This window comes from Periophthalmus magnuspinnatus, chromosome 11 (assembly GCF_009829125.3).
Source record: "Periophthalmus magnuspinnatus isolate fPerMag1 chromosome 11, fPerMag1.2.pri, whole genome shotgun sequence".
Lineage (NCBI taxonomy): Eukaryota > Metazoa > Chordata > Actinopteri > Gobiiformes > Gobiidae > Periophthalmus > Periophthalmus magnuspinnatus.
In genome coordinates, this window is record NC_047136.2 from 8,960,061 (window position 1) to 8,972,662 (window position 12,602).

General features: G+C 35.7%; 3 protein-coding genes across 5 annotated transcripts; all 3 read right to left on the minus strand.

Annotated features, from left to right (window-relative positions):
• Positions 1–563: 563 nt before the first annotated feature.
• psmg2 (proteasome (prosome, macropain) assembly chaperone 2) lies at positions 564–3,373 on the minus strand. The gene is made up of 7 exons (XM_033975113.2): positions 3,177–3,373; positions 2,498–2,669; positions 2,099–2,157; positions 1,897–2,015; positions 1,364–1,543; positions 997–1,117; positions 564–799 (listed from the first exon to the last, which is right to left on the minus strand). Exons 1-7 carry the CDS (start codon positions 3,231–3,233, stop codon positions 719–721), a joined length of 789 nt encoding a protein of 262 aa, XP_033831004.1. The 5' UTR covers positions 3,234–3,373; the 3' UTR covers positions 564–718.
• Positions 3,374–3,806: 433 nt separating this feature from the next.
• Positions 3,807–8,261, minus strand: LOC117379072 (probable 2-ketogluconate reductase). The gene is made up of 6 exons (XM_033975784.2): positions 8,254–8,261; positions 5,564–5,942; positions 5,293–5,464; positions 4,713–4,891; positions 4,065–4,161; positions 3,807–3,972 (listed from the first exon to the last, which is right to left on the minus strand). Exons 2-6 carry the CDS (start codon positions 5,937–5,939, stop codon positions 3,807–3,809), a joined length of 990 nt encoding a protein of 329 aa, XP_033831675.1. The 5' UTR covers positions 5,940–5,942; positions 8,254–8,261.
• Positions 7,027–11,775, minus strand: LOC117378569 (probable 2-ketogluconate reductase). Of its 3 annotated transcripts, none has more exons than XM_055225135.1 (6): positions 11,348–11,434; positions 10,377–10,752; positions 9,804–9,975; positions 9,359–9,537; positions 9,074–9,170; positions 7,027–8,831 (listed from the first exon to the last, which is right to left on the minus strand). In XM_055225135.1, exons 1-6 carry the CDS (start codon positions 11,354–11,356, stop codon positions 8,675–8,677), a joined length of 990 nt encoding a protein of 329 aa, XP_055081110.1. In that variant the 5' UTR covers positions 11,357–11,434; the 3' UTR covers positions 7,027–8,674. The 3 variants fall into 3 exon arrangements, with proteins under 3 accessions (XP_055081110.1, XP_033831074.1, XP_033831075.1); XM_033975183.2 differs by lacking the exon at positions 11,348–11,434 and adding an exon at positions 11,702–11,775 and having other exon boundaries at positions 8,631–8,831; XM_033975184.2 differs by lacking the exon at positions 11,348–11,434 and adding an exon at positions 11,706–11,761 and having other exon boundaries at positions 8,631–8,831.
• Between the last annotated feature and the right edge of the window lie 827 nt (positions 11,776–12,602).

Here is a 12,602-nt window from a genome sequence, read left to right on the forward strand (position 1 = left end):
ATGATTTTTTTCTAACATCCAAAAAGATCCAAATGTCAGAATTAAAAAGGACTTCTAGATCTTGCCATTTCTGCCCACATGTTATATTCAGCAGGCAATTTTTTTTTTTTTTTTTTTTTGGAAGTTTAGTTTTTGTGCTTGATGAGCACCTGACTGAGATGAGATGATTTGAAGACCTAGAGCAGCATATGGTACTTTATCTTTCTAAGACAACAAATTCACTTACCAGATAAGTGAATATGACTGATTTTAACAGTAAGTGGTTACTTTTTTATGGCATCCTGCATCAGCGTTTGTTGCAGTCTTTTAAAAAGGCCATAAAATAGCACCTATAATATTTGAAGAGAGGAGGAAAGCACATATCAAGGACATATTTAGCATGGACTAAACAAACCTGAACAGGCAAGCTGTTAAAATCAAAGGTGACATCAAATCAAATTACAACGAGGCGTGACTTACCAGAAACACAGTGGATCCTGGCCAACCACTTTCAGTTAGACAGGCGCGGGCTGGGCAGGTTCACACAATACATTACTGTTGGACAGAATGCATTCCCAACCAAATTTAGTTAAGGTGTTTAATTGTATACAAAAGGGGTTCTGAAGTGCCAACAGACATGAAAAATATTTTTGAAAATGAGAATTGCACACTGCTTCAGTTTGCAAACATCTAGGTTGTATTTTCTAGTTTGCCACAACATCTTGGAATGAACTGTGTTTTAGAAAAGTGCAGGTGGGATGCCGCCTCCAAACATAAGAGTCCAGGAAGGTGGAATCTTCCACTTGTTTTGATCTTCACCCTAAAAGCAAAATAATATAATTTCCATATTAACTTAAATTGATACAGGTATCAATCCTAAAATTTACTTCAGCATTTACATAAAACTTGCTTGAATATATTTTATTATATTCACCAATCTCATGTATGTATAGCACAGTATCAACAAAAATATGTGATTGTGCAATCTAAGTCAATTGTGTTTGGGGTGTGACTCACAGGATTGTCCAGCAGGTGGAGCCAGCTGTTGAGATGGTTGATCAATGTGAATGCATCTGGGATGTTGTCTCCCTCTGAGCAGAAGAGCAACAGCACAGCCAGTGGGAGGTCCTCTGCACAACTACAGGGTCATATAAAAAAAACAAAAAACATTAAAATAATTTGTAAACTAGTGTGGCCCAAATAAACAGAGATAGATTACGCAAGGTCTTTTAATCCTGGGTAGACATATTCTGGTTTAGTTTTGGCTGCAATCTTGGTTGGATTGCACTGAATTGCATTTTGGTTTAGTTCTGGTCTTTCATATTTTCAAATTACCTTGTAGTTATCTGTGAGATGCCCTGCTACAATGTAATTAGGTTTGTACCTGTCAGTGTAAAGTCCTTTGGTGATGCCACCTCCTGGGATGTAAAGTCGTGGTTCTGCAGCTCCATCGGTTAAACCAGGAAAAGTCTGAACTTTTTCCATCTCTAGCCACCCCAGCTCCTTCAGAGCTTCCTCACTCAACTTCAGCATGGACGGGGTGACCAGATACCTCAGAGGAGACCTACGCAAGAACATGAAAAGTATTATTGTAACGTATTGGTTTGTGGCAGAATATCACTAATAATAGGTGTTTTGTAGTCTTGATAGTGTTACATTTAGAGCAGATATAAAATAATTTTTGTTTAGATTTTAGGTTGGAGCATGTCCTGATTTAGACTTACATAAAAACTAATTTATGACTGCTTTGAACAGTGTTTAAGTAGACTTTGGTAGCACTGGTATAGTTCCGACGTGCACTTGATTTAGTATTGAAATCGACTGGGATGTCAAGGCACTCTTTAAACCCAAGGACTAATAGTGCAAGTATAAGTTTTATTGAGTACAAACTTGAATATTGTCAATATTATTACTTACCCTTGCAGCTGTCTGTCATCCCTTTGATAAGCGTGACTACCAGACAGCACTATCGTCCTGGAAAAACTACTGGCTTTGATCCAAGACACAAGCACCTGACGAAACTTTTTGGTTCTTTTCTGCAATTACAGTAATAGTTTTATTAAGTGTTTCTATGTATTTATTACTAGACTAGTACAGCTCTGGGTTTTGCAGCATTTACCTGAATGACAGGGGACCGGATCTGAAGAACTGCCAGCTTAATTTCTCTGGACATGTAAACTGTGAAGAGGAGATATTAGCATGCTTCACTAAGTCTTTACTTCCTCCAACATAAACAAATCCTATCAAGTGTCAAAATGCAGACATCAGTAGCTCTGCAGTTACAACATTATCTTTTCTCAAAAATGAACCACAACGAATACTGTTCTCTATTATAGTGGAACAAAGCTCTTATTAGCTCTTATTCAATCTCTGTAAAATTAGTAGACCAACAAACTCACAAAAATAATCAGGTAAATTCTACGGTATTGGCACTGGTCCCTTCCCACCCTCTATACCAGCACCGTTCATGTTTGCAGCCTATGTCCAAATGCCAAATTAACCACATCCTTCCAGGTACCTTCGGCAGCGGTGTGCACTCCATCTGCATCCTCTTTTCGGGTACTGTACGGGTTGTTTCCTGCCATTGGGATGAGGCAGTCTGTGTGGATGTGGCCCACTCGACACATATCAAAGGTGGAGATAATGAGGTCCACCGCCAACTGTCCCACGTTACCCACGGCAACCACGGGCTGCAAGTAGAGACAGATTAGCATTTTAGTCACTCAAATGTCCCATAGTTAAAAATGGAGCACTTCAATTTTATGCAACCAACTTTTCAAACATTTACTTACCAATCTATGACACTAGATTGACACTCTGATTTAAAAAGCATGTTAACAAAAATGTGTTACTTTAAGAGCAGGGTGAACAATAATTTATTACTAGTAACGAGATTAAATCATTTTCCAATTACTTATAACTGTTTTACAAGGCAGTCCAAAAATTATAACAATTTTGTATTACACTGGAATAAGTCTTTGAGAATAAGCGCCTTGAACCTGGTGGATCTGCTGAAAATCTTTGTGAAAATATTGTGTCATTGCCAACGACCAGGAGAAAATGAATCAATTTAACTGATTGAGATTAACTATTTATGTAATAGACAACGTGCTGTTTAATAAAAGGGCAAAAGTGTTATAACCAGTCACATAAAAATGAAACCCAAATGGAGCATGACCACACAGGACGTGACTCACCATGATGAGAGTAAATCCTTTCAGATCTGGTGCTGATTTTTGTGACGGGATGAACATTGTGAAGTTTAGAAAAAAGAGGAGGAACTAGTATTAAATTATTTAAATGTATAAACGTGGAGTTTAAAGAAGTTTTCTCTTGTGTTTTGTATTTTCAGTTCGGTGTTGGGGTCCTTCAGTGCACTGTGTCCACCGAGTGTGACGTACTGTGGCGTCTAAAAAGCGCCTGATGAAAAATATGAAGATGAAAAAGGTAAAGTACAGTCTATGGATCGTACACAGCTTGAAATCTTAAATGCAGCCTTTGTATATTTGCGTCATTAATAAACTATTTAAAAAAAATAGAAACAATATATTTTTCATATTTTCATTAGGCATCTTTGCAGACATATTGTGACTGGGCATCAATTTGTAGTTTTCTTAAGATTTTGTGTAGTCCTAATAAATACAGGTTTCCATATCCAACACAGAGCACGTATAGCTTTTCTTAAAATACATTTTTCCTCTTGAATTGAGTAGTAAAACTCATGGTACCATTTTTGTTATGGCAATAAATAAATACATACATAAATAAATACACAAACAAATACATAAATACATAAAAATATATTTTTATTAGTAATATCTGAAATGTCACATGTCACATTGAGGGCCCACTTCATCAGGAATTGGTAAACCTTTAACAGCAGCTAAAGCATTGTCCACCATTTTCTGTACAATCTTCTTGGCAGTGTTAGTTGAACTTATTCCCATATGAGGTGTGATTAATGCATTGGGCAAATAAAGAAGAGGATGATCCCTGCACAAAGTAGAAAAATACAATGAAATATATATAATGTCCAAGCCGTATTAATTATAGGTTGGTTGTTGGCTATAGTAAATTGATCAAACCTTGGTAGTGGTTCAGGATAAGTCACGTCTAATGCCGCAGCTTGAATTGTACCAGACTGAAGTGCCTGGACCAAGGCATCTTGATCTATAACAAGGCCTAACACAAAGAATTTATGATTTTAGAAACAAGCAACCTATTTGAGAGTAAAAAACTACAGAGTGGCTTTTTAGGGACAATATCTTACATTAGGTTTATTTAATCAGAGGCACTAGCATATATATATGTTTTATATATATATATATATATATATATATATATATATATATATATATATATATATATATATATATATATATATATATATATATATATATATATATATATATATATATATATATATATATATATATATATATATAAATAAATAAAATTAATTATATATATTTTGGTATTCCTGGTATCTAAAATGAATTGAAGATTTTAGACAATTTAAAATGTTCTCAATTTCTTGTTAACAAAATATGTGGGTATGGTAACCAAAAATGAAACAAAATTAAAAGTATTGTAAATTCAAAATAATATTACAAATTTATAAAAATTGTGGTAATGCAATATTGTAGTAATGCAATATTGTAATAAATATAGTAGAACTGTAATAGGAAACAGCTCATTAGTATCTGAGTAAAGTGCAAAGTCATTTTTTCTACCTCGGCTCATGTTGATGAGAGTAGCAGTTGGCTTCATCAGTGACAGCTCTCTGCGTCCAATCAGGCCAATAGATTCAGGGGTAAATCTCAAAGACAACATGACAAAGTCGGACATCTTAAGCAGGTCGTTGAGGTTCTCACAGTAAGTTGCCCCCACTGCTGCCTCATCTACAGCACTCCTTAAAAATATACGCGTAGCAGCATTACTGAATAGTGAGAATAGAGCTCTAACTCTGCTATATCTACATAATACGTCTTAGTAACAATATTAACTAGTAGATCTAAACTGGGATCTAATTTTATGTCCGCAGATGATTTTAATGTATTATTATTATTTTTTTCCTTTTTAGACTACTTAAAATAACAGTTAACTGAGTCCTGGTTTGACCCCATTTTAGCCTATTTTTAGAGTTGGTTTGGTCCTGTTCTAGTCCTGGTCTAGGATTACTTCCGAATTCTGACACAGTTTAGTACCAGTCTTGCTGTGGTCAGTGTGCAAATGTGAATGCACCCTAATGAGAATCAAGTAAATAATTCTTATGCACAACCACAAAATTATGTACTAAATAGCAGCTTATACCTTCTGTTTCGATTGTGATAAAGAATCTTCATGTCAAATCCTTTGCTTCTTTTGGCAATTTTGTATCCAATTTCTCCCATCCCAATAATTCCCAGAGTGGAGCCTGTGACTTCAACTCCCATCAGGGTTTGCGGTATTATCATGGCATTAGGATCCCTGGCTATTTCTTGACCTTTATGTGGGGAAAAGGGCTAAATGTTAGACAAATAAAATAAAATAAAAAATAAAAATGCAACAGATAAGCTACAGCCTGGGTATAAATAATTCTAACCTTCAAATATTTTGCGAGCCGATGCCAGAAGAAGTCCCATTGCAAAATCAGCAGTAGCATCTGAGACAACATGTGGTGTGTTGGCGATTTTCACCCCAAGACTGTGAATGTATGGGATGTTGAGGTGGTCCGTACCCATCCCTGCACTGCACACCACCCTGAGAGAAGGCAGTAGAGACAGCAGAGCAGGTGTGGCTTCTGGATAGAACTTCCACATGAACAAAACCTGGATTTTTGGCCCATGCAAATCTGGGTTTTCGAGTAAATCACAAAGGGATACTATCTGGAAATGTTCTTTCAACATAACTGCAAGATCTTCAGAGCATCCATTTTCTCCAACCTCTGAGATCAGTGCCCATGGTTTGTCAGCAGCCATCACCTGCAGCAGAGAAATTAGATTTAAAGGTAATCCAAAATGTTCATTTTGTTTTCTTTTATACATTAGCATCTTGAGTTATTTTTAAAAACAATACAATAGGAGATGTATTTTCTTTGTTGACACATTTCAGCTGTTAGTTGATCTTCAGAACTGTCTCAGGTGTTGTTTGTGGTAATGCATTGTGTATCAGCTGTTGCTATTTCCTGTAGGTGTGATCAGCCTGACGGACTTGGCAGGTTGCTCAGATGTACCACGCCTCCTGTTGCCCGGTGGTCTCCAGATGAGGGTTTCCCAGAGTGCTCCATCATCAAGGTTGATACTGTCCCTGCCCTGTTTTCTGAGTTCAGTTTTTTCCCTGATTCAGCATTTCATTAGATTCAATGAATTTAATGACCATTGCCCTGTCCCAATAATGTGGTTATTGTTTTTACAGTGATATAGTGGATTTTAGATTTTCTTGCTTCTCACATTCCTTTTGGTGTTATTTTTTATGAATAAGAAAAATATATTGTTTTAATATGAAAAATATATACACCACCAAAGGAAATGTGAAAAGGAAACATCAGGGAGACCCAGCATCAACTCAGACAAAGCAGAGCAGGAAGATACCAGAGCACTGTAAAAGAAATTCCAAGTTTGTATGCTTTTTATACAATGTCATGTCTCTTTTAGATAAATATGCCTTAGATTTTTAAGGTATGGTTGGTGTAACATGAATTTAAAGTACCATCAGTTTAATTGTGAGACCTGTTCAGTGGCCCAATTATTTCACAGTTCAATCACTCATTATTTATTGAGGGTTGTTGTTGTTTTTTGTTTTTTTTTTGTTTTTTTAATTCCATAATCTTGGAATACTTAGTGAAACATGTACCCATTTCAGTATATTTTCATTTAAAGTGGTCTTATCTCTGGTGTAACACTGATGCATGAAGTACAGTAGTTAATAATATTGTGTACAACTTTTCATTATATAAACAGGTGGTAAAATCTGCTAAAAAACAACAACAAAAAAACAAAAAACCTTGACAGGGAAAGAATATTTTAAGCTTATTTTTTATGTTTGAGGTGATACCAACTTTTTTTTAAATTATATTTTTATTGATTTTGCAGGACAAAATATACATACATTATATAATCAGAAATATTTTGACCAACATCCACAATTCATCCATTAATAAAATTAATAACTATGTAGCAGAACAAAAACTGGGAATAACGAGTTAGATAAAATCAGATCTTTTTGGTTTTGCTAAATCCAGGAGGTCTTTCCAAGTATTCTGAAATGTTTCCGTTTCTCAACTTAGTGTATATAAGTAAATGCGTCAGTTTCTCCATAATACTCATTCCATTCCTCTGTCAAATTTCCATTTCCATTTTATATATTGTGTCTTCATTTTTTAAATGTTCTAATCCTGTAGATCTTTGAAATCAGTTTTTGTTTAGTTTGGACTGGTATGCTAAAATAAAAATGTTAATCACTTCTGAGTTTACTGCATCATTTTCCTTGTTAATGTCGTGCTCTAAATAGTTATGTTTTTTTATTGACAAAAACAGCCATTTGAACAAATGTATGATGGGACCTGAAGCAAGTCCCATCATACATCATGCTGTTTCAAATGAAGCCTCCATGTGCATACATACATTGAAATTTGGTATAAGTTATGCTAACATGATGATTACAATAATTAAATAAGATTCATGAGTTCAGAGTCTTTCAGTTTTTAAACATTGAACATATTGGCAAAAAATGTTTAAAATGGCCTTTTTGAGAACATTTCCTTTCCACATAGTGTTACATTCTGTCCCTGTTTAATTGTAATTGTTGGGTCATATGTGATCAGAAAACCTCTCCAATTATTTATCTTCAGAATGAGCCCAAAATTACTTCCTTATCTTAAACAGAACACTTGCCATGATAAAATAATCCACACATTTTAAATCAGAGCTGATGAATTTCCATGAATTCTATATAAAATCTACAATTTAAGGTTTGAAAGTATTTTCTTCTACAACAAATGATGTCTGTATATAGCAAAATTGAAAAAAAAGATGAGCAAAATCTTCCACCACAGCCATGGAGATACATGCTGTTGAACATTACAGAAATAAACTCTCTATGGAGATAATTAATATACGACAGGTTAGGGTTGGTACCTAGAGCCTAATCCAAAAAAGGAAAACCCAACTGGATAAGGACTCCACTTCTTTATAAAGGATACACTACAGAATCAGTATTGAGTCTAGGACTAAAGCAAAACTAGTTTGAGAAGAAACACAGTATAACATTTTAATGCCCTTGGTAAAGACTTACCCCAAGAGTTCAGTTCCTCTGTCAGGTGAAAACAGACATCTGCTTTTTGACCTGTTTTCTGGCATTACTCCAGTTAAATATTTAACAAACTCAGCTAATGTACATTGTGATTTTACATATTTTTACATTTTTAACTGAGAATTTCCTGGAAGAATGGTTTTAACTATGCCTACAGTTATTCAGTTACATATATAGATTCAGATTCAAATCAATTATTAAACATACAACTTAAAAGAAAAAAATAAAAATAAAATAAAAAATAAAAAATCACCACTTAATCTTATACTTTTTGAGTTATTTAGAAATCAAATTCACAGTTATAATTCACTCACACTGATGAGTATTATTTTTGATTGCACACATTTCTATCTAGTGAAATGTCATATTCACATTTGTCATTAAAGCAGGTGATTCTCTGATTTCACAAAGGCTTGACTTCATTTGGAATCTGTTGTCCTTGTACAGCGGCAAGTGCATTGTCTACCATCGTTTGCACCATCTTCAATGTTGTGGCTAGAGTATCTGTCCCAATATGGGGCGTGATGATTATATTTGGCAGGTGCAGAAGAGGGTGATCTCTAGAGGAAAATGTTTTAATTAATAATAGAAACCATTACAATGTCACAAGGATAGGTAACTAGATCTCAAAAGTGTACTGGTGGCACTCATGGTACACAAGTCCTTTCTGGTATTCAAGAGTGATTGTCAGATTATTCGGTAAATAATCACAATTATTCAGGTACAATATAAATGCAAGAACTAAAAATAATAATAATAGTTAATGATAATGTTTATTGTTACTATTTATGACTCCTGGTACCTCGGTAAAGGTTCTGGGTAGGTCACATCCAAGGCTGCTGCTCGTATTGTCCGTTTCTGTAGTGCTTCAACTAAAGCATCTTGGTCCACAACACGACCTAAAAAAAAGACACAAAAGAAAAAAATGTGTAACCTGACTATTTTAATTGACAACTGCACATTTATCCATCAGCACCATAAAATCACTATTCATGCCCTCCCCTCACTCAAATGGTCAATCTCTAAGGCAATGGTTCAAATGTTTTATCATTCTAAAACTCATGGTGGATAGGATGTTTTCACTGACCTCGGCTGATGTTGACCAGTGTTGCCGTGGTTTTCATGAGGGAGAGCTCTTTGTGCCCAATGAGTCCTGTGGTTTGTGGGGTCAGATTCACCGCCAGCACCACAAAGTCCGCCTCTCTCAGCAGATCCTCCATGTTTTTACAGTACACAGCTCCTACGGCTTGTTCATCTTCACATGACCTGAGAAAGAACACGTCTGTCTATAATATCACATATTCTATTTTTTCGTTCATCTATAAGCGGCCCTAATACGCTGTCATAGTTGAAAGCTACTTGCCAGTCGCCAACGTGTAGCCATAAGAGGCCTGGGTGATGAATAGCCTATACTTTTTTTTAAAAAGATTATTCCAATAACAAAAATGTAAACAAAACAAATATAGTGCATTGTATAAAATGTTGAGCTCTTACAAACGAATAAAAGGTGTATAACAAAAGTGTCTTTATACCTTTTATTTCTGTTATGGTACAAAATCTTCATATCAAATCCTCTTCCTCTTTGAGCGATTTTGAATCCAATGTGCCCCATCCCAATGATGCCAAGAGTAGAGCCTGTCACCTCAAAGCCCATTTCTGTGCCTGGAAATCGAGTTGTCTTTGGATCCACAGTGATTAGATGACCTTTGAAAAGAAGCACAAGAGCATTTGTTAAATCTGTAATATTATTCATTTTGTTACATCTATATCAAAGCCAAAACCAGAAACATTTTGTTAATTGTCTGTGAATCTTTTCATTTGGCCTATTCCTTGATTTAGTAGGATTGCCAAGGCAAACTAGGCATGCAAGGGTATATTCCTGATTGTAATTGCCACATAAAGACTAGCTACACTAGGCAAAGTGTCTTGCCCAGGGACACACCAAGAGAAAGGTTTGGAGCTGTTATTTCATGGGCAAACAGGCCTATCTTACTGTGCTGTATTACAGTTGTTTCATTAGATGGAAATTCCAACAAGGACAATCATCTTATAACCACACTGTCTTTTCATATATTGTTCCCTAAACTGTGTCTCCTAAAAATTACCTTCTACAATCATACGTGCGGATGCCAGCAGCAGTCCCATTGCCATATCAGCCGTAGCGTTACTGACCACATGAGGCGTGTTGCTCACTCTTATGCCGAGAGCATTCAGACGGGGGACATCCAAATGGTCAATGCCCACTCCTCCGTTGGCGATTACCTTTAAGGCTGGCAGTGAACTGATCAGCGATGAGTCGGGTTTAGGCTTATTGTCCCACAGAAACACAACTTGGATCTTGGAGCTGAGAGACGGGTTTTGAAGAAAGTCTCGATGAGTGATTATCTCAAAATGTTGCTTCATAAGGTCAACAGCTTCTTGGATGAGACCCTCTCTACCTACTTCTGAGATGAGAGCGCATGGTCTGTTCTGAGCCATTGCCTGTTCACACAAAAAGAAATATTCCCCAGACGTTATGACAAATATTTACACTGCACAATACTTTCTTCAATGTGATGTTTATGTACTGCATCTGTACAAATTGTCCTCTTTAGAACTGACTTTGACAGCAAAGTGGCAACATTGAAGGTGCACTGATGTGGACTTTGCCATCTGCTTGTTTCCGTGGAGACAGTAAAATCACCAGGTCAACTTACAGATCAGATCTGCAGAGAGGCCAATCTGTCGCATGCAAATATTATTTGTTATACATATACAGAATACCTGTAATTGGATAAATGCAAGATGGATAAGTTTAGTAGTGCCATACTGCCATACATATTTAGTAGTGCCAACATTTCCTCATGAGAGAAGTTATACTAAGATGTACAATGATACTTTTCTGATGGGTAAGGCCAAGTAAAAGAAAACGCACTTTTTCGCAGGTTTTTCATAGAAGGCTATATTTGGATAGGGTAAGATATATAACACTTCTCTTATTCAATAAATGCGAGGTGACACTATGAAACATTCTAAGCATAACAACTTCATGGAGAAAAGGCAAATTAATTGAAAAACAAATCAGACTACTCCTTACTCGGTGCATTTTGTTTTTCCTTTGATGCTCACTTGAAAAACAGACACGTGTAGCAGGTTTTAAATAGTTTCTTAGCGCGTTCTTTCCAGTCCCATGGAAGAATCTCGAGGATATCCATTTCAACATTTTTCTGCTCTAGGTCGTTTACTTATGATTGTTGGACCCATCTACACGTGACTAACTAAGCTACACTGAGGGGCGGCGACCCTAAGTAAATGGATACCTGAAGATAAGAGGAACCCAAATATTGTATTACTAAAAGTGAACCAAGAGCGAGACAGTGTGCGGGAGTCTTCTTAAGCTTTCAGTCAGGTGAGTCTAAGTAAGGAATACACAAAAATGAATCAAACTTACTCACAAAACGTCTTGCAAGATTCACCCGGTTGCAAAAACACAGCACTAGTTATTTGATCGTATAACCGGAAGAACAGATTTTTCAGAATGTAAAGTTTTCTATTACGCCACGAGATGGAGCTAGAGTTAACACAAACCAAGGGCCCCCCAATGACACACGTTTATAAACCAAAATCATGGATCTATATACAAATACATAAATAAAATAATCCAGACCTGACAAGTCACAAATTTTCCTAGAGCTTGTTTTTCCACATTTTATTTACTTATTTATTGTTTAGGCCTGAAATTATAGGCCTAGGCTAAATTAAAAATGTTTACCTAACCATTTAGTGCAAGTGTAATGAGCTTAATTTCACAACTCACATTGAAACATCATTTTAAAGATGACTCTGGATTTATATAGGCCAAACATGTGCCTACAATCTATGTGTATTATTTTAGTCAGAGAGCCAAGCTTTCTATATATGATCAACAGCTAAATTAAGACTTGCAAGTGCCGAGGTATAAATATTATTGCCTTATGTTTGTTTATGAACATAGGGACCTATATACAATGATATATATGGGCCAGCTACAGATGTGTACAAATTACTTAAAATAAAAGTATATTTAATTTGCTTACATCTGTCCCTAGTTCATTTTACTGTAAAATTAAAGGATACTGGCAGCATATGCAAATATTCCCGCTATCCCAAATATTAGCCTGATTCATGGGCAGTGACTCTGTAAAATGTATAATTTCACTTAAACCATAAAAGGTCTTAAATAGAAGAGCAATTTAATTATGTAAAATAAGCCATAATTTATGTAGTAAACGTTTAATACACACTTGTTCTTCAGGGTCACCATGACAAATCTGTTGTTTGACTATAAGTTGTTGCAACCTTGACAACTTGCA